Source organism: Harpia harpyja, chromosome 9 (assembly GCF_026419915.1).
Source record: "Harpia harpyja isolate bHarHar1 chromosome 9, bHarHar1 primary haplotype, whole genome shotgun sequence".
Classification (NCBI taxonomy): domain Eukaryota; kingdom Metazoa; phylum Chordata; class Aves; order Accipitriformes; family Accipitridae; genus Harpia; species Harpia harpyja.
The window spans coordinates 34,573,936-34,595,620 of record NC_068948.1 but is presented as its reverse complement, the minus strand read 5'-3'; the positions used below and the strand labels follow the sequence as shown (position 1 = coordinate 34,595,620).

At 43.8% G+C, this 21,685-nt stretch overlaps 1 protein-coding gene across 4 annotated transcripts; it reads left to right on the top strand.

Moving 5' to 3' along the window:
* The first annotated feature begins 1,537 nt into the window (after window positions 1-1,537).
* Window positions 1,538-21,637, top strand: CCDC92 (coiled-coil domain containing 92). Of its 4 annotated transcripts, none has more exons than XM_052796713.1 (4): window positions 1,538-1,750; window positions 16,901-17,047; window positions 17,424-17,465; window positions 18,816-21,637. In XM_052796713.1, the coding sequence occupies exons 2-4, from the start codon at window positions 16,918-16,920 to the stop codon at window positions 19,589-19,591; spliced, it is 948 nt and encodes a 315-aa protein (XP_052652673.1). In that variant the 5' UTR covers window positions 1,538-1,750; window positions 16,901-16,917; the 3' UTR covers window positions 19,592-21,637. The 4 variants fall into 4 exon arrangements, with proteins under 4 accessions (XP_052652673.1, XP_052652674.1, XP_052652676.1 ...); XM_052796714.1 differs by lacking the exon at window positions 1,538-1,750 and adding an exon at window positions 2,741-2,936; XM_052796716.1 differs by lacking the exon at window positions 1,538-1,750 and adding an exon at window positions 3,053-3,098.
* The last annotated feature ends 48 nt before the right edge of the window (window positions 21,638-21,685 follow it).

The window sequence follows — 21,685 nt, the reverse complement described above, 5'->3', positions numbered from 1 at the left end:
AAGAACTAATAAGCTTGCTTAAAAATATTTCCCTCCAGGCCATGTTGCGCTTCATTTTCCCTGGGTTTAGGAGCCACAAGGTGCAAAGCATGTGGAGATCAGTCCTCCATTTCCTCAGACAAAACGGACTCACATTGAAGGTACGTAGATCCGCCAGCTTGCAGCTTAACACTGAATTTGATTTTGGTGAGGGTGTGAAATAGTTATCTATGTTGTGTATAGTACTTCTCTTTCCTTAGAAAATTCGCATCTCTAACTTTTAGAAACTTTAATCAGCCTTTTCTGTTGGCTGCTTTAAAAAAGTTTGTCTTCATTTTGAAGTCCCTTATGAAGTATTTTCTTTCCATTACAAACACAGAAAAGACACTGTGTGCAAACTGCACGCAAGATAAATCTTATTAGGCTGTTCCTGTCTGTGCCACTCACGGGGGCAATGTCCTGGTCGTGGGCAACGCCCCAATTGCCCTAACCTTTCTGTACTCATTGATTGTGTGGGAATTTCTGTGCGTGTCTGCCAGTGCACACACTGTTCGTCTGAACTTGTGTGCATCTGCCAGAAATATAATCACATGCCGGTGAATGTGCCATGTGGCATAATCTTCCACATGGTTTTATGCAGAAAATACAGATGCACAAAGAATATCCAACCATGTACGGCTGCACATCCAGGACCTACCCAGCTGGTGTGCAGTTTGAGGTCACATGCATATATTCATGCAGAAAAGACACTGCAGAGCCAAGGTGCATGTGCAGAAATGGATAGACTGCAGAAATTCCACCCCTAGCAGCTTGCTCCGCTGGGGCCGTGATGCTGCTGCGCTCATTTCAGAGGGCTTGCAGGGAAATTCACGCCTCTGTGGCCACGAACTATCCGGGCACAGAGAGACATGTGCGGACATATTGCCAATAGCACAAAAATTCCCCCGGCTCCAGGCACCCTCCTTTTCTTCTGTGCATCCGCACATGGACACTGTCACGGTCCTTTGGAGCACACACAACTTCTGGCCACAGACATGTTTCCAGCAGCTTCCCCCGCCCCCCCCGGCCCTTCCTTCACACAGACACACACACGTGTGTGTGCACGCACACCACTTCACATGCACACGTGCATCTACGTGCATGCACTGCTCCAAACACGCAGGCGCACACACACACGTGCACACCTCTGTGCACCTCTCCACGCGCGCATGTGCACGCGCGACGTTCCCGTGCTGCTGCACGTGCATCCACGTGCACGCACCGCTCCCTGCACAACATGCGCGTGCACGCACGCACTGCTCCCCGCGGGCACGCGTACGCTCCTCCCTGCGCATGCATGCGCACACCTGTGCGCGCGCCGCCAGGTGAGCGCACGCGCTCTCCACTCCCGAGCGCGCGAGGCGGGCGGGCGCACGCGTCCCCGTCTTCCCCCCCCCCCCCGCCTCCCGTGGGCGGGGATAAGGCCGCGGCCGATGACAGCGCTGACCCCCCCCCGGTTGCCATAGCGACGGGCCGGGCTGCCGCAGCCGCACCTGCGCCTGCGCCGCCGCCCCCGGTCCCCCCCCCCCCCCCCCCCCACCCAGCGGCCGGTAAGTGCCGGCCCCGCGGGGCGCCCCTCGGCTCCTTCGGGCTGGTGGTGAGGGGCGATGAGCGCCGGCAGCGTCTGACCCGGCTGCGTGCCGCCGGCAGCGAGGGGTGGGCGGTCCGGTGCGCCCGTGGGGGCCTGCGGCGGGAGGGAGCCGCCTCGGCACCGCCGCGGAGGGCTGAGCAGGTGAGGGGCCGGGGAGAGGCGGCGGCCCTGGGCCGGCTGAGGGGGCGGGGGGGGGGGGGTACGGCACGGTGTCCCTTCCCCCCCGGGCCAGCTGAGGGGGGCATCGTGATCCCCCCGGGGCTGGGCGTGGGGCGGGTTAGCGGCACCGCCGCTCCGTGAGGGGGTGGGGCCTTTTCCCCCCTCTCACACGCACCCACCGGCTGTCTCCTGCGCGGCCCCGGGCCCGCCGGGGAGACCCTCCCCGCCCGCCACGGCATTGTGAGGCGGGTCGGGTCGGGTCCTGTCATCCCCCCCCGCCCCGAAGGCGGCGGTCAGGGGTGTCGGGGCACCCCGCTGGCCCCTCTCTCGTTAGGAGGGGTGGTCGCGGTCCTGGAAAAGCAGAGCCTCGGGGGAGAAAGGTCTCCTGCCCACCGCTGCGGCGGTGGGGTGAGGGCAGCCCGCCTGGGCCGCGAAGAGCTGAGCTGGGTGTGTGGGATGGGCTGCTCCTGCAGCCGTCTGCCTGGCCGAGGGTGTGTTGGCGCTGGACCAACATGCCTCCTTATCTCTCCTAAGAGTGTAAAAGGCCCTTTTTCTGGTCACTAGAGCAGCAGAGGAGAAAAGGGGTTGTCCTGCAGCTCGCTTTACCCCTTATCTTTCCATTTCTGCTGGCTCGAGGGTAAGGACACTTCTTTCATTTCTGGTTGGGAATGTATCCTAGCTCAGGAGAGAGCAGTCTGCCCATTGACATCCTTCCCCAGCGTCTGTCTGCACAATTTGGATAGGCTTCAGGGGAGCTGCTGACTCCCACCCACACCCACTGGGGCAGGTTTTACCTTGCATCCTCTTTCATCCTTCACAGTCTCCTTTTGTATGGTATGTTTTCACTTTAGAAAGCGACAACAGTGTCATTTTCATGAGTAACACAGGTCCTGGAAAGAGAAGGTGGATGGATGGATGGATGGATGGATGGATGGATGGATGGATGGATGGCGTACATTTTGGAGTGGGTAGGGAGTAATCCTCATTTGAGACGAGGAGATTTTTCCTTCTGAGGAGAATGCCTGTCGCTTGTGGATATGGCAGCAAAGAAGTGCAGGGCGTCCTCAGACATGCAGATTCTTCCAGCCGCATAGATGCTGTTTCCCTATGCAGGACGTGGGGTGGGACAGCAGGGAGGAAGGAGGGGCCCTTCCCACCATGGACAGTGGTATGCATTTGAATTTGCCTTATTAAATTGTGTAAAGCTGAGACAGTGAAGGTAAATAAAAACACAGAAGCCAAGGCAGCCCTGAGGGTGGAATTGTCCATTTTGATCTGCATTGCAGGTACATAAGAAGCATCCAGGGTACTTGTTGGCTTTGCCTAGGTGGTAAGATGCTTAAGCTTAAAAAGCGTTATTGATGCTTTTGCAATATAAATTAAGCTCCTTAATGTAAAAAAAAAAAAAAAAAAAAAAAGTCAAATGGATGTGACTGTAAATACAGTGCCTTTTTCCATATAACTTGCTCATTAGTGAATGTAGTTCTGGAGTGCTTTACTATGAACCTCTGGGAGACAGACATTTATGCTCTTAAACTGCACATTGCTTTTTGATTTGACTATTTAAAGCAAGTGCTTTATAAGCAGATAATGGCAGACTTGTAATATTGTTAATTTTTCAAGCTTTTGGTTGTACAGAGGTTCCAGCAGTCATTTTTAGTGAAACAACAAAGATCAGGAGGTCATAACAGAGGAAAGTATCCATTGCTTAAGTAGAAAAAAGAATATTGGCCACACTGACACATCACGACTTGTTTTCATCCTATTACCATACTTCTGCTTAGTATATCTGTAAAGTTTCCTCAGCCATCTGCTTAGGAAAGACAAAGGTCTCATGACCAATCCAAATGGTGTATGTAGTTTTCAGTCCAGTAGTTGTTGCAAACTCTAGAATAGCAATCTTGTTTCATTCCTTAAAGTTGCTTCCTTTACTTCAGATTTCAGATATAATTGCATACTTTCAGGGCTTTAAAATGATTTTTTTTTTTTAATGCATTTTGTCATTGGAGTTACAAAAATCGAACTTTCCCTCTGTGTGCCCTAATTCAAGAGGCTGTAGGTATTAAGGACAATATATTTGCTCATGCAGATCTACTATGTTAGTCAATCCTTTAACAGCAGTAGGCAGAAGAAAAACTCCCCAGTGCTATTATTCCAGAATGTGGACCATAATGTAACCTAAAATATTTCTTGAACATTATAAACAGTGTAATAGAGGGAATACAGTTGCAATGAACTAGTTTGCAGGTTTACTTTTGCTACTGTGTTAGACTCTTATTTCCAGGTGTCTCATTACTTTTCTATGGCTTAAAAAAATGGTGCTTTAAAGTAGCAAAACATTGAAGGATTGCTTTTATATCCTCAGGATTCATAATGTATTGCAATACTTGTGTAAACAGAATACTATTACGTAATTCATCTTTTTACTCAAGTTCATGTTTAACCTCATTTTTCATAGTAAAGTTTAAAAAAAAGTAACAAATTGTAGTTTACTTTGTACAGAGAAGAGACATCATCTTTCTGAAACAGTTTATAATGCTTAAGAAATTTTTTGCTGACAAGTGACAATTTCTGTGTATATTTGTGTATCTGTATATGTATGTGTGTCTGTTAGTAACTAACAGTGGTGGTTTTTGATGAGCAGTGATTTAGTGAAAAATCAGCACGTCAGATAACTTGATGCTTTAGGGGAAATCGTTAAGTGTGTTCATAGCTCTTCCTACTGCTGGTTTAAAGAGCAAAGCCACAGATGAAGGAAGGAAAGAGCTAAGGATTTTGGTGTTGAAAAAAGATAGTTGCGTGAAAGGTCTCTGGTTTGGCTTTCTGCAGCCTCTTTCATGTCCGCTGCAGCACACAATAAAACATTGTGAGTAGCTGTGAAACGTTGAAAAGCATAGGCGTAAGTCTGTGTGCCTTATTGCCGCTTCCACGCTGTTGTTATTGATACAAATACGCTGCAATAAGCTAATATTGTGTAACCATAACCCGTATTGTCAGAGCAGTCTCTGGCAGAGCGTGTCCTGTCCCTGGGAACAATGGTACTGAGTGCCCAAAGCCGGGGTGGAGTTGAGGCAGGGAGGGTGCCCTTTGTTCAGGCAGAAATCTTATCGCTAGAGCTCTGGTTTCCTTTGCATCTGCAGCATACGGAAACAAACTCTCCGCTCCTTTCTTGCACACTAGTCTAATGCAACATCTGGAAAAGCAAATGAAGATAATGAGTTGTGCATTTAATAGAGCCATGTTAGCTGCCTGGTTGCTACCTGCTGCACCTCACCACCAATTCCTTCACTTACTTGCCAAGACCCGGCATCCTTTATGTATCTGGCCATAGTATCTTCAATGAACTTGTGCCTGGCTAGTCTCTGTGCTCGTTTTTCAGTGATATCAAAATTGTCTTCCTCTAAACAAGGATCTCCAGCAGTCTGGTAATGGGTGTTAGTATTTCCATGTGATCAGTGAATATGTCTAATAATGTTTTGAGGTTATCTGCCAGCTCATTTCTCCTGGCGATGTTAAAGAGCATGGTACTATAAATGGGAGCAATACATTTATTTACTACTAGAAGTTAGAGGCATGACAAAATATTGGGAAAAACAGTGTCCTTGGAGTGTATCAGAACTTCTGCAAACTGTTGTTTGGGTTTAAATAATCCTTGAAAAAAAGCCTTTTATTTGGATCGCTCTTTCTTTCCTGCTATTGAGGAGGATGTTTGCTCTCATTTCACTCCTAGAAAACCTTTGGTTTGTATTTAAAATGTTAAAATACATTGCTGATTGTTGGTCTTAATTATTTGGGTGAGAGACAGGATTTAAGATCAATGTTATTTAAAAACCTTGCTTGACTGAAAACTGTAAAATTACATGGCTTCTCCCTAAACAGAATGATAGCTGCCTCTAGAAAGGCTGAAAGTATGCCAGGGAACAGTAGCTCCTTGTAATCTGAGTCAGTGCCCAGAGGGAGGGCACAAAAGGTGCAACAAATCGCATCTCTGTGGAGCAGAGGTGTGGAGCTTAGGAAGTGTCCATCTGTGTGGAAAAAATCGTGTGAATGATGTCATTAGCAGCAGGTTTCCTTTGTAATAAAAGTGTGTGTGCTTGTTTGCTTTCTATTCCTCATGAAAGCTTGATTTAAGCTGTGTACAGTTTTATTGTCTCAGTTTGAGATACCTGGGTTATGTAAGCAAGAATATAAAGCACCTCTGTCTGAAATTCTTTGTCTTGGCATCCTATTTACTTAAAAAAAAATCTTATACTTGCTTAAGAAAGGACTTAGACATAGGTCATCACCACCACTAGATTTTCTTCATCAGCAGCTCTCAAAACCTTTACTTTAGCAAAGTGGAGACCAATTTTTGTATGTTTGATCATAGTTGCTGTTCCAAAATAATAAAATCAATGGCTTATGAAACAGCATCACAGAATGCATTAGAGAAAAGCATACTCTCCTCAGCCTGTTAAACTTGCCTGAAAAATAGTTGTGCTATTCTGTAGAGCTGCTGTTACAATAGCTGTTCTCTGTAAATGGATCTCTCCTAGGAGGACAGATTTATTTAGCTTGCTGTAAGGCTTCAGTGCCTTTTGATGTGTTTCACAAATATTCCAGGTAAACTGAAAATCATAATTTCTGCAGTTCTTGCAGTAGAAACTCAAGCTCAGCTGAGTGCCTGGAGCTGGTGCTGCTGCAGGAAGCAGTTCTGCCTGTACCACCTCCTTGCCCTGGTTACAGATTTATATATTTATTTCTTTTTTCTACCTTCCCCAACAGCTGCACAGGTGCCTGCAGTGCTGCATGGTGAACCCATCACCTCAAAAATAGCCGGTGGAAAAACGGGTTTGTTTTCAGCTGGACCAATTCCCTGACCTGGTTCACGGAATGACCAGGAAGGTGATTTCAGAGTGTTTCAGAAATGCGACAGTAAATTCTTGCTCAGTATATGCAACTGGAATGGGTGAGACAAAGTCATGGCTAGGCTGGATAGCTAAATAGTTGCGTGTCTGTGTGGTGGCAGGTTATTTTCCTGTTACGGGGGAAAACTGCCCAACAAAATTGCTAATGTGAATCCAGCATAGTAATTTTTTTGGTTTGTTTCAGGCAGCCTTCAGAACTGGCAAATTTTTAAAAATGACACAAATACATTTTCTTTGAGTTCTTGTGCGATTCGCACGTTACTGATCATAGAGAATAAAATTAAAAGAGGACATGAAGTGTTCATACATGAATATTTTATATCTAAAAAAAACCCCTGACTTTTCCATAGTATAGTATTATTTCTAAGCATGAATTTGAAGTTATACTTAACATATCATTGTACAAAAACCTCCCACAGCCCACCTTACTAGCTTAAGTCCTGATTCAGCTTTTACCGAAGCTGGAGAACTTTATGACTTTGAAACAAATAGAATCAGGCTCGGTTTTATGTGTAACATTGATATTGTGTTAGTCTGGGGGAATTGAATATTAATTTTCTTGTCATTCCCCTTCTGACGAGAAATTGGCTTTACGTAGAAAGACTAACATGCGTCTTCGCAACATTGTAATTGACTAGTTGTGATTGGGGTGCGATCTGTGTTCTGTGGCTTTGATGGAAGTTGTATTAAAATAACAAAACATTTTATCCTCAGAATGAAGGGGTGAATAAAATAGAAAGGAGCATGTGCTAGAAAGCAGAAGAGAACCAACCTGTTCCTCTAAATTATGATGTAGCCTTACTCATGAGGGCTTTTATTGTCACTTTATAAAAATTACATGGGCTTATGATTCTTAAAGGGGTTCTTTTGAAGTAATTGGTGTTATCTAGATGATACCTTCTTCATTTCCCTAAAGTGAATTATGCCCAAATTAGGTCATTTTCAGTGTTTCCTGCCCGAGTAAGCTATTTCTTCTTGACAGCTGTACAGGCATAGCATTGGATACCCTTGTATTGGTCAGAATAATTGTATCTGTATAAAATGCCACTGCAGGACCATTTGATTTGATTCTCTAATAGTCTCTGTCATGGTAGTCATCTTAACATCTGATTACTTTTAGTCTGCTTCCATTGTGACAGCTCTGGGGTTAGGTGGTCTCAAGGACAAAGAAAACTCCACGTGAATTATTCCTGTCAGTCCTTGTGACTTCAGGTAGACAGTCGGGCTTGTAAGCGGTCAGCAATTTCTGTGCAAAGTACCAGCTTGTTCATTTAGAGCATCTAGAAGAATTAAATCATTGCTACCAGGAGTGTGTCCACTTAATTATTCTTCCTTGCTGCCATACCAATTGCTGTAGGAGTAACAAAAAATTATTTTCTTACTAAAACAGTAAAACCTGTGCTTCCTCAGGAACATTGCAGAGATTAACTGGAACGAGTCTGCAGAATCTCCGATCAGAAAATGAAGGGGAAGCCAGGCAGAGAAACAACTGAGTAAAATAGCATTGAAAAGCAGTAGAAATAGAAAAGGAGCTGAGAAAGCAAAATCATATCCTTCCTCAGGGAGGAGAGTGGTACATTTCCTTTTTTCCCTCAGTTGTCTCCAGGAGAGAACTACTAATTTTGCTTGGCTTAAAACACACAAACTGAAAGAATATGAAAACAAGTTATTGGGACAGTAATTACATGTAAGTATTGTTATACTTTAACACAGAAGGCAGAGGGGGATAGAGTTGTGGCTGTAAGATGTACTCCATGCTGATAAGGGAGCACTGAAGAAGGGGAAGGACCTTCAGAAGGTGGTTGTGTAGGCCTAGCATATAGTCTGAAGAGCATGACTTCAAGAAATATTGAGCTAGTTAAAGTGGTTTAGTCTAATGCACAGGTGAATGAGGGGCAAGCATAAATCTGAAATTGTGTGATAGGCTGTTACTAAACTGTATTATTACCGGGTCTACATTAGTAGAAGTATAATGGTATCAGGTTGGGGGGTGGGGAGACTTAAATGTCCATGCAGAGAGATAGCAAAGCCCTCGAGTTGGCTGTGGAGACTGCAGGGTTTCCTTTATTGTGTCCTTTGAAATAAGCTGAACAAACACTTTGGGAATGGCATATGTCTCTGGAGATGGAGAGCTGATCTAAGCAAAGAACAGCTAAGTGTCTGTCAGATGGGCATTTTATCATTGGAGCTACATTATTTAGAAATGTTTGGTCAGTTCAGTGACAGTCTTTAAAATGGGGACTGGCTAAGACTTTGAAGGTTCTTAGGAGAAAACTCCTGTGTCCTTAATTAGTTCTTGAAATTGTATTTTGTACAGCATACAAAAAGCATTTTGGCAGCTTTTGTCACGTTTTGAGGGGGCACTGACTAGATACCAGTTGAGAGGAAAATGCCTGCCTGCCCCATACATGTTTCAAGAAGAATTGGATATGTGTTGGCAGGGATCTAAAGCAGCTTCTCAGGTGATAGTCACCCCATCCATGTAAAAGGAGATTATTCTGTTTTGTTTAGTGGATACCAAACAGGAATGAAAATGTTAAATAACTACGGTTGTTTGGGCTTCATTCCAGCAGCTTCCTTTGGACTGTGTCTAAAGTCATAGATTAGCATCTCCCTCCTCTTATCTTGCAACAGGGTATAGAGATGCTCCGATTTAGTGCAAAGGTACCTCATACACAGCCAGATGCTCACTGCTTTGAAATATTTTGAACTCTGTCCAAATACTTAAGATCAGAAAAGGCCTGGAGCCTGCACATCATCTGCAAGGCAAGATTTGGCTGTTAAAATGTTAGCAATTTTTCATGGTGAGCATGTGATGAGGTGCATTTTGGAAGCTCTTGTTAAATATTATTCATTTTCAATTTAAGATTTATTTATTTTTGTTCCCTTTTTAAGGGAACGTGAACTTGTATAAGAGATGGAGCAGTTCCTTTTTAAGATGGGCTTACCAGAATGTTAATTTAGGTTACCTTCTCCACTTTACTGGAAGATGAGGGCTTAGGTAGGTGCAGCAAGGATTAAAGTGTTGCACTTAATGTTCCCAAGGGAATGCTGTTTAATTCATTCCATTTGTTCCTCCTAGACTATATTCAAGAAAAATCAGGAATCCATTGTTTGGAGGACTTGAGACTTAATCTTTGAGCCTGTCTAGAAACATTTTGTGATGGTGGTGATCCTGAGAAATGAGAAATTTTGCATGTTTTAAGGGTCGAATGCAGCATACCATCCAGATAAAGCTTGTGTAACTGTGACAGGTTGGACACTGTTGGTGTTTAGCCTGAGTCTTACTGTGAAAGAGGAGGTGTGTTACCATTGCAGTGTTGGAACACCGCAATGCCCCTTTTAATGTTTTATCATCCTTATCAAATGACATATGCATGCCTAGTGGGAGTTGGCCCAGCTCTGCATTGCACAATTCCTTTTGTATAAGAACATAGCAAACTCTTTTTTTTTAAAGTTGCTTTGGAGACAAGGAGAAAGGGGGAAAAACTGTAGTGACATAACTGTTCTGTGGTGTATGCAGTTACAGCTTTCTTGCCAGCATTGGCTTAATTTATCTGATGAAATCCAGCCAGAGACTGGTTGCTTTGAGAGCTGTCCCACCGATTTCCATGGTGAGAGAGTGAAGAGTGCTCATCTGGGCTACTACGGGCTCAGCTGACTTCTGCATTTTGCTATTTCTCTTGTGCTGCTTGATCGTAGCCTTATTCTTGGCTGCACGTTCTTTCTTGTTTCAGGGAGCAGGAGATGAAATCAGGTTAGTGCAATCCCAGAACTGCTTTATAGGATTTCCTCTTTGAAACCCCAATGGGAGATGTACTTGAATAGATTTTTTTTTTTTTTTTAATTTTTTATTTAGACTGACCCCTCTCAAGACCATGTTTTGTGTAAGATCTCACCTGCCCATGAGAGCTGATGTGGTTTGTGGCTCAGTGCTATGCACCAAGAAACAGCAGGTTAAGAATTGTTAAGGAACTTGGAGTAGCTGTAAATCCCACTAACCAAACTCCCTGGAACGAAGTCAAAGTATCTGCATAGGGAAGTGGTGGGAAAATGTTCACTGATTTGTATTAAAAGAAACTATTAATTATTTTTAATGTATTTATTTCTTTTTCATTACATCTCCTAAGTCTATTCCTATTTAAAAAAAACTTTCTGACTGCATGGGTCAGTAGGTCTCACTTGCATCATATCCTATGAGCTGCTGACAAATTTGAGACTAACATAATAAAATGTTTTATGCAATCGTAGTAGCTTTCACTAATGGTGTACTTGAGAATGCAGAGTTAAAGGGGTGCTGTTAATTTATAATAGCTTTTTCCAAGTTTCAATGCATGGTTTAACTTTGTGACAGTTGTCAATGGTTTTGGCTTTAAAAATTAGTTTATATTTTTTGCATGGTGTCCTTTGACCTTTACATGACCTAAATAAACAAATGTGCAAACTGACTGTAAGTGGGGAAAATGAAATAAAAACCTTCAGTGTTTTAATAATCCAATTATTCAAAGAAAACTATTTGTATAAAATGACTTTTCAGTCATAAATCAGCATATTTTCATGTTGCCAGTTCTTTAAACAAAAAAAAAAAAACCAAAAACCACCACCACCCCACAAAACACTGTTTTCAGCCAGTATGCTTTAAATTGAAATACATTATTTGGGTGGGCTTTTTAAGAGCATAATCACACTAAATCATAACAATTTGGACAACAAATAGCACAAGTAATATCCCTTCTCGCTCTGTCCTGCGGAAGCATCGTGGATGTGAGCATCCAGGAGGGTCACAGCCAGGATGTCTACTTCTCTCTCAGGTTCTGTCCCTTTACAAAATATGTAATGTGGTGTTGCCAGGCTCTTTAGGGTAATCTTTATTCAGGTGTCTGAAGATACTTCTCTTGTCTGACCCAAAAGCAGAACAATCGCCAGAGCAATTCTGTGATGTCATGCTGAGAGGGTTTTTCCCTCCTTTTAACCCCGTTTCTGATCTTCAGAAATGGTCTGTTTGGTAAGCTTGCCCAACAACAAATTAATTGGCTAGGTTGTTGGCCTAACTTACTGTATATTCTATCCATATTTTCTAACTTTTTGTGTCCAATTCAGTTGTATTAGCTCTAGGGGCATAAAACAATTTTATGTTATTGTAGGAAGAGAAATATTTTCTCTTTATCTGGCTTCTGCTTTGGCAGTTTGGCCAGCTTTTTAGTTAGGCACTGGCTTAAAAAGTTCCTACAGGGAAAAATATTGCTGAACTTAGAACTGGGTGAAATGCAGGTGATCTGTGGTGTCCTGGTTTCAGCTGGGATAGAGTTCATTTTCTTTCTAGTATCTGGTATAGTGTTATGTTTTGGATTCAGTATGAGAAGAATGTTGATAACACACTGATGTTTGCAGTTGTTGCTGAGGAATGTTTACACCAAGTCAAGGATTCTTCACCTTCTCATGCCCAGCCAGCAAGAAGGCTGGAGGGGCACAAGAAGTTGGGAGGGGACACAGCCAGGGCAGCTGGCCCAAACTGGCCAAAGGGATATTCTATATCATGTGACATCATGGCCAGTATATAAACTGGGGGGAGTGGGACTGGGGGGAATCACTGCTCGGGAACTAACTGGGCATCGGTCAGCGAGTGGTGAGCAATTGCATTGTGCATCACTTGTTTTGTGTATTCCAATCCTTTTATTATTATTATTGTCATTTTATTATTGTTCTTATCATTATTAGTTTCTTCCTTTCTGTTCTATTAAGTTGTTCTTATCTCAACCCACGAGTTGTACTTTTTTTTTTTTTCTGATTCTCTCCACCATCCCACTGGGTGCGGGGGGAGTGAGTGAGCAGCTGCATGGTGCTTAGTTGCTGGCTGGGGTTGAACCACGACATGGGGTATCTGAGAGCTCTTCAGACTGCAGATGTGAATTCTTTCTCTTCCCTCATTTGTGTGATAGAAATTTCCTTATAAGTTTGGCTGCAAAAGTAATCAAAAATATTTTTAATATTGCGCTAATGAGCTTGGTTGACAGATAATGCATATTCAGTTGAAATCAATTTAATCCAAATCTCAGACTTGAATAATATTAGGTCTAATTTTATGTTTTAAGATTTGGTGTAAAATAGGTACAAAGCAACTAGTGCCTTGGAATATATTGTTGTTAATACTAATTTGTGCAATTCTAAGCAGATTTCATAGCAAAAGCATCTCTGTATAGTGACTGTCTATACAAGGCCCTTTCCCCTTTCCCTGGTAAGGGTTTTATGGTAGATGGTTTTGGCTGTTTCCCAGAACACACATGCACGGATTGCATGCTGTTTGTATGTGCTCTCTAAAAAGATATGACTGGGCGGGGTAGAGTGGGGTTTGAACTGAAGCTGCTGCCCATAAATTCTGTGGAAGCTGTGACTTTACCACCGTGGCCTTCCCTTTCCCTTGAAGGAGAGGAGGGAGGATGGGCAGGCAACCAGGCTGCAGTGAGGAAGAAAAGCACAGGAAGGTTGCAGAAGGCTTGTGGGAAAGTCGGCCTTCTGAGGAGAGAAACTACTTAGTGCAGAGGGGCTGCAGCTAAAATTCATAGTGGATTGATTTAATTGCTCTCACTGATTAACTTACCGGTGCTGCAGGGAAGATGATGCTTTTGTGCTGGTAATTTTTATTGTCTTCCTAAGCCTATAAAACTAGCCTGCCTCTGATTATTATTTTGTTTTCTTCGAGTAGGTAATTCTAGTGTGATCTTTAAGATGCAAGAGATCAAGGTGAAAAAACAATTGAGGAGATTAATAGTGACAGCCTTGTTCTGCTTTTTCCAACATCTAGAAAATAGTTTTTAAAAAACGCATTTATTTGCAAGGACTGAGTTGTAAACACCGTTGCTGGTGATGAAGTCATCTTCTGTTCAGATTATAGTTACAGGTGTAAAGCCACCATTAGTAACCATTGTGATAGTAAAGGCTTTGGGATACTACGTGTAGGCTATTCTTTCACCTCGTGCTGTCAGTGCTTAGAGTTTCTTTTGAAAAATACATTTCTTGATTAAAAATCCCTTCTGAGCCTTGGTGTACCATGCAGTCTGAGCTCCAGCTATGGTGTGGGCGTGGACTCTTGCAGGTTTTTTTTCTGCTCTCGTATTCAGTCAGTAAGAGTATCATGGTCACTTAAGAAATTGGATGATTGATTAAAGCTTCTGTCTGTCTGAAGTCAGCTTTGCAAACAAGATGATGTCACTTTGAAAATGTAACACAGCTAAAATGATAACTAATGCTTAAAAGTAATGGTGCCCCACAGTAATTGCTATGGACTGTGTAGTCCATCCTCGAACAGTCCTCTGACGCTGTGGGCAGTGAGGGCATACCAGTGTAGCAGTAATGGAGTGTCCCAGTGTGCCCGCTGCCAGTGTGTGGAAAGCAGTGATGACTCAGATGAGCCGCTCTTCAGAAGTCGTAGAGCCAGAGCCTGTATGCACAACTCGGTTTATTTCTTATTTAGCCAACGCAGAAACCCCTTTTTAGAGTGTTTTTGGTCCATAATTTTCACTTGTTTGCTAATGGTGGTGACTGCAAGATGACCCGTTCCACTCAACAAAGCACAAGTTGGCACCATCACCCTCATTCTTCTTGAGCACTGAATTTAATCTTTGATCTCTGTTATAAAGTAACCAAGAGCTCTGTTTTGCCTCTTGCACAACAGTGGATTCCTTGAAAGTCGTTTACGCCTTCACTTTATTTTTTTTTTACAATCAGATGTATGCTTCTGTAAGGATAAGTGAGTTGATGATGATGTCAGTTAAGGTCACACATGAAATCAGGAAGGCTCTGGGTGTGTGATTTCTGGCCCCCCCCCGGTGCTTTAGTGCTTTACCAAGGTGCAGGAGCACTGAGTCTGGTTTTTTAGGGGGAGTAAAAAGTATAAAATTAAATGCAGGGCTATGTTATGTTTAGGAACCACAAAAGTGTGTTACTTTCTCTGAGTGTATGCTCTACCAATTTTAAACTTGTAGAATCAAATTGTTGTCATAAACCTACATACCAAAAAGAGCCCAATGGAAAACACTAGACATGGCAAGACGAACTTGGTAAGGTGCCTGTGAGGCAGCCGCAGGACAGAATTAAGGTCTGTATTAAGCACAACATGTGGTTCCCCAGTTACAGACCGTGGTTGTAATGTCATTGCAGATGGTTGTCCAGGCAACAGGAGTCCTGATTCTTTACTTATCTTTGTAACCTAAATACTGTAATTGTTTTTACAAAACCACACAGATAACTGAATTTAGCCTTTCATGCTGTAATGACAAAGCTAATGCTCCTTGGCATCAGCAGTGTTTAACCCGGCATCCTAACGACTTTATCAGTCTCCCGCCTCCTTGGCAGCAGGAGAGGGCTGCTGTGGCTCCCAGCCCTGACAGGCCAGATCATTGGCTGTGCACAGACTGTGCACAGAGGCACTTGACAAACCTTTCCTCCTCGCTCCTGGTGGTAGGACAGGGGCTGCGACAGTTCCCTGGGCTGCTCTGTCCCCCAGAAAGTATTTCTCCCACTGTGGCTTGTGTCATTCCTACCTGGTATGTGCTACTGCCTGTCACTCTGGTGTCCCCATGAGCCTGGCTCTCTAGAATTTGTCTGTGCACCTATTTTTGTGCTGTCATCGTGCTCCCGAGCTGCCTGAGAAGAAGGCTGGCTTACCAGAGTTTTCAGAAAGCTCCCCAAGGATGACAGTTTTCTTGCTAAAGAAATTTAAAGTGTAGTAATGCTGAGTTATTAAGGACATATGTTTCTGGAAAGTTCTGCTCGTGTAGACCCCGCAGCCTCTATAAACCAGCTGTAGGCTGAGCAGCACTGTGCACCCTGTAGCAGCAGTAGCAGCATGGCACGCTCTGTTTATGCAGAGCAGGGTAATAATCACACAGTGAAATTCAGGATCTAAAAGTATACCTGAGAGATTTTTGTGCTTTGAAGCAGCAGGAGGATTGCACACTGTCATTGTTGCTTTTTCTTATTAGTATACTTATTTTAGAGTTGAAATTTCACTAGGAAACAGGGCAATAAACAAAATCCTGTAATGACAGAATTGGTGACTAGATATCACTAGGGACCTGGTAACTCCTGTTTCTGCTTCTCTGGATGTTCCTCCAGGTACGCCTTTAAATGTCACGGAAGAGAGCCCCAGGGCACAGTGTGTGCTTCTCCACTGGAAGCATCTGGCTGTGCCTGGTTTCGAGGAGTTATTTTTACCTCTCGATCAGGGAATTCATTTGGGAGTCTGTATCTCCAGCTCTACCAGACAGATGGTTCTCAGCAGTTTGGCCTGTGGGTATATGTAAAACCATTGCTGCCTTACCGGGAGCAGCAATAACACTGGCAGTGCAGGGCTCTTCAATAATACCTCTCAGCATCATACAGTTAACCATTTCTATCTCTGAGTCTGAGCACTGCTGTAGTCAAGGCCTAGTTTTATCAGGCTGTTCTGCAAGGAAAACCTAGTGGTGTAATAGCTTTCCGGGTACTCATAACCTGAGCAAGAAAAATCTGTTTGTTTTCTCTTTAAATGAAACATTGTCCTTGTCAACTGTCTTGTTCCATGTCATCGGGGCCCATGCAAGATGCCAGTCTCCAGTGCCATGGGGCCTGCACCAGGAACGGGATCCTGCGCTAGCACAGCTGAGGAAATGCAACAGCAGCCAGAGCTTCCTCCTGTGCAGGTCCCAGTGAGCACATCTCGGCTAAGGTGCCCCGTAGCAACCGCATCCGTGACGGTACCACCGGGCCTAGCTGTGTGCTACACCCCCTCGTTCGCATTTCTCTTAGAGATGGTGTGTTTTAGTGCTTTCTTCCTTGTTCTTGTCCAGGGATGTTACTAATTCCTGTATCCCTGGAGGTAAGTAAGTGGAAAACCCCCAACTAGACAGAGGGACATACTAGCCCATTTCTCAGAACTCCGCTTTTATCTTCTAACAGGATTAGTGACTTAGTCTGTCTGAAGTTAATCCTTTTAATGTGTTAACTCCAAACAAATGCATTCCTTATGCTGTTCTGGCCTAGAGTATAATTAAGCTTTCTATGAACTTGGAGCACTTCTAGTTGAAATAGTCATGAAATGGAAAAACCTTTTGTGGCATTTGCTTGATTGCATATCAGTTCATTAATAGCAGAATTCAGCTATTCCTGCTAATCCTGGCTGTAGAGTGAGGATCTTGGGATGTGCAAGATCACTCGCTGTTTCAATTCTACATTTGTTTACTGACAGGGTAACTGCATGTCAGGATGGCAACTTCAAACCTGGAGAACCAGCTACAGAGTGCCCAGAAGAATCTGTTGTTTCTCCAGCGAGAACATGCCAACACATTGAAAGGCCTGCATGCTGAGATTCGACGCCTGCAGCAGCACTGCACAGGTAGCTGGGAGAGGATGCCGATGCTGACTCAGTGCTTAATTCTTTCCTCAGGAATGGAGTAACTGCTTCCTACTACTTCAGCAGTGAAACCTCAGCAACAAAGTCCACCACCAGCTTATATTTAGGGTGATCAGCATGTATCTTGGGGCACAACTGTGTGGTCATTAAGCAAGGATTTTTTTATTTAAAAAAAAAACCCTGGTAGTTCCAGTTGGTTTACAGATTTGATAATTTGTGGTGGATCTATTATTGGTTCAGGTGGGGGGGAAGAGTAAGTTTTATTTTTATTGAAGTATGCGATTGTAAACATGCTCACCAGGTGGTGTATGGGGTATATGATGATGTTCTAACAAAAATAAACAACTTTTTTCCTCAGATTTAACCTATGAGCTGACTGTAAAGAGTTCAGACTTGTCAGGTAAGGAATACATAGCATTTTTCTTTTAATGGTCATGTTAAACTTCCTCATCTTTTTCAATGTTTGTATTTTCTCCATTACAAGTAGGTGAGAATACTTAGCCCTTGGGATGTTGACTTTATAAATTCTAAAGGTATAAGAGTAGTTTTCTACTTTCCAGACTTGCGGTTATTTATGAAGTAAATTCACAAGTTCTTTACCAAGGTCACACAGGGAATTTTTGAAAGAGCCAGGAACAGAGTGTAGAACTGCTGACTCCTCTCTCTTGCTGGACAGTCAGTTCCCTGCATGCTATATGGGAGCATGGGGCAGGAGAGTGAGACCACCCCCACCCACCCACCCACTCTCTCTCTCTCTCTCTCTCTCTGTATTGCGGATAAGAAGGAACATGGGCAAATTTAGCAAAGCAGCTGAGCAGCTTTGCATGTGCTCAACATTATTTCTTGATATTGCAATGTTGCTCAGATGCTTTTCATCACAGGATTTTCAGAGTAGGTGATGTATCAGTGATGCCACTGAGTTGATGCTGTGCCAAGCTCAGACACTGCCCAGTGTGGAGGGGACAACACCTAATGCTTCACAGTCAATAGCCCTGCGACACAGGGTGCTTGTTAGTGGAGACATTCAGGCTGCTGGTCTCTGCTAAACAGTTGGGAAGCTGTCCAGCTGTAATAACCAGGGGAAGAGTGACAAAATTGCCCCACAGGCCCTATGGCATGAGGGCAGGGGTGCTGAGATGGGTCAGCCCGCCTCTTCCTGATGGCGTGTCCTCAGTGGTGCAAGAACCCCTAGTGTTACAGGGTGGTGTGAAGAGAAGGCAGCCAGGCTGGGACACCTAATCCCCACAGAGACTTCTGCAGCAGCAAAGCCTTAGTGACAAGGTGCACCTCTGCCTTAGAGTCACGGGCTTCAGCTGCCCATGGAGGGGTGAAGCTAAAGCCTGAGTGTGTCTTCCTGGTGAGCTGTGACAGCAGCTCCGTCACTCTTACCAGCCAGTCTGGCATTTGCAGTGGGAAAAGCTGCTCTTAATAAGCAGAGGATTTGCAAAATGGCTCCAGTTTTGAGCAAGTTCAGCAAGCACGGTTTCTGTAATCCTTGTTCCCCAGAACATGTGAAGCGTCTCTACTTAGTATCAACACTATTAAACCGTGTGAGTGGCACTAGCTTCTGATCATTTCCTTAAAAGCTGTCCTGGTGCTTCTGAAGATGAAGTAATTTTAAGAGCATTAGCTGAAGTTAGTCTTTGGGATTTCTCTTACGGCTTTGGGATGGCAAAAGGAACCCTATTGCACTATTTTATTTATTGGCTATTGTTAACTTGAAACACTTCTGCTTTTCCTATTCTTCTAGGAAATGGTATTTCAAGAAGTGATGAACTCAAAAGAAAGTGCGAAGATCTTGAAGCTCAGCTGAAAGTCAAAGAGGCTGAAAATAATGAATTATTGAAAGAACTTGAGCAAAAGAATGCGATGATAATGGTGTTGGAAAACACTATTAAAGAAAGAGAAAAGAAGTATTTGGAAGAGTTAAAAATGAAAAGCCATAAGCTCAATATGTTGTCAAGTGAACTAGAGCAGAGAGCCAGCACTATTGCTTACTTAACTTCTCAGCTGCATGCAACTAAGAAGAAGCTGATGAGTTCAAGTGGGACTTCGGAGGGGACCCCTTCTGGCAGTCCAGTGTTGTCCAACTATAAGCCGTCCCCTCCCAAAGATAAACTGCCGGAGACTCCGCGGCGCAGAATGAAGAAGAGTCTGTCGACACCACTCAATCCCGAGTTTGAAGAGGCCTACAGAATAGGGTCGGATAGCCGGAAGCTGCTGTTAAGAGAGCCCGTGGATGCCATGCCTGATCCCACTCCGTTTCTGTTGGCCAGGGAAACGGCAGAGGTACATCTTATTAAGGAGAGGCCGTTAGTTATTCCACCTATTGCTTCAGATCGTGCATCCGGTGAATCGCACAGCCCAGCCCGAGAGAAGCCGCACAAGGCACACATTGGGGTGGCGCATCGCATCCACCATGTCGCGCCATCCCAGCCTCAGCCAGAGGTTGAAACGCTGGCAGTGGATCAGGTCCATGGAAGCAAAGCGGTCAGAAAGCACTCAGGGACAGACAGAACTGTTTGAGTAAAATCACTGAAATGCTCTACTCTGTTGCTGTTTATGCACTGTGATCCTGTAGGATAAATAGCACCTGCAGTAAAGTTTCTTTTGATGCCCCCTGCATGCCAAACTTCTTCCAGATACATCATTGATAGATTATGCTCATCTAATGAAACCTAATAGGACTGTGTTCATATGGCAAGGTATATAACTACTAAATGCTGTGGCCAAATCAGGGGTACCTGACCGCTTGCTTCTGAGCACTGCTCCATTTATTGTAACTACACGTGTGGACAAAGGCACAGGCTGCAGGCTGTGTTATTAATCGATATTAGTGAAAACAAACTTAACTGTAAACCTGCAGCAGTATGTACTGGCTGTTTGTTAACATTTGAACTATCACTGGTTCTTTTGTCTTCACTGTGTATGATGTAAGCACTTCATACACAAACACTAACCTCCATGACAAAGCCTTTCTCACAGTAGCATTGACAATAGTGCAGATGTACGTACACTTTAAAATGAACTAAGGACATCTTTTCCTCCACATAGCACATGCTCTCGATTGCAAATTGTGCTCATAGTTTCCTGAGAGTCCCAGCAAGCATTACTTGACTAATCCTAAATCCTTTGGTTTGTGGCTTTAAGTAAAAACTGGGAGGAGGGGAATAAAGCACTCTTAAAGGGTTAATGATCCTCATAGAAAGAGTATGAACACTGGGTTGTTTGGGGGGGGGGGGTGGTGTTTGCTCTCTTTTTCAGATTGAATGGCTCCATCACACCTGTTTGTTACACTAGTCAGTACACTGCACTTGTAGCACCTTCCATACTGGCTCAGAGCAACTTTTCCAGGGAGAAAATATAACTGGCTATCCAATATGGAAATGGTTCTTTATGCTCTAACCTGCACTTTTTTTGTAAAGGGATTATTTTTGTTTCCTGAAAACCTTAGTCTTGTTCTGGGCATCATCAGACAGTGCTGGCTTCTACCTGCTTAGAAACCTGAGCTGTACCTCTAAAATGTATTATTTAGTTTAAATTTAAGTGATGTAACCAATTGATACAGGAGGAGAACCTGGCATCCTTGATTTTTATCCTTGTGGATTGGGATGGACTTGCCTTGCACTTGCCCTGATTCCCCTACTCCTTTCTAGTAAGCAACAGGTAGACCCAACAGCTGTTAGACTACTCAATTATCTTTTTAATTATTTTTTTCCTAGGAAAGAAAGGCATACTGCGAGCTGTGAGCGTATGTAATTTTGGGAAAGGAGCACAAATTTGACCATTTTTCTTAAATTCTGATTAGCACCTCCAGCTCACCTCTGCTTCACTCTTGTCTGCAGCCTCTGAGTAGGACCAGCAAGAAACAATGGCTCCCAAATGCTGCTAAGCTTATGATGTGCCTTCAAAAACTTGGAACGCATACTCTCTGTGAAAGCTGATGAAGGATCCCTGCCTGCCCTCTTTCCTTCCCCTTGCCAGCTGTAGTCTGCCCCTCTTAAGCTTTTTCTGCAGCTGTGTGTTGGTGTGCGTCTCCCACTGGAGCCTTGGATCGCTATCTGTCAGCTTCCCCCACAAAGGCACTGGCAGGATGACAAAAGCTGTTCTCCCTAACTGTGGTACTGCTAAATTTCCTGTGCAGCATGACAACTTACAGCAGGGTTGTTCCGAGTCAGAGAGGGTTTGAACACCCAGTAGCCTGAGGCCTCCCTCACAACTCGGTCACTTGCTGTTGTGACGCCCAAGAGACACTCTTCAGTGTTACGCCTTGCTGGTTGTGTGGGTAGGTAGGATTTCTTACATGAATGGTGGGGAGGGATAGGGAACAGCTGTGTTCCTGGAAAATGGTTGGTTAATGAAAGTTTGTTATTCTGTGGTTTACTATTTTTAAATGTATTGCATTAACCAGCAGTGGGTTTGGGTTTTTTTGGTGGTTGTTGCCATATTTTTATGGTGATCTATTGTATGACTGATCTACCCTGCCACTTGTTCAAGGATGATGGAAGGCACCACTTCTAAGCACAGCAGAAGTGATGCTTTGGGCAATTAAAAACATTTCTTACAACCATACAGGCAAACCTCAGTCTTTGTGTGTGCGAGACTAACTTATTACCTCTT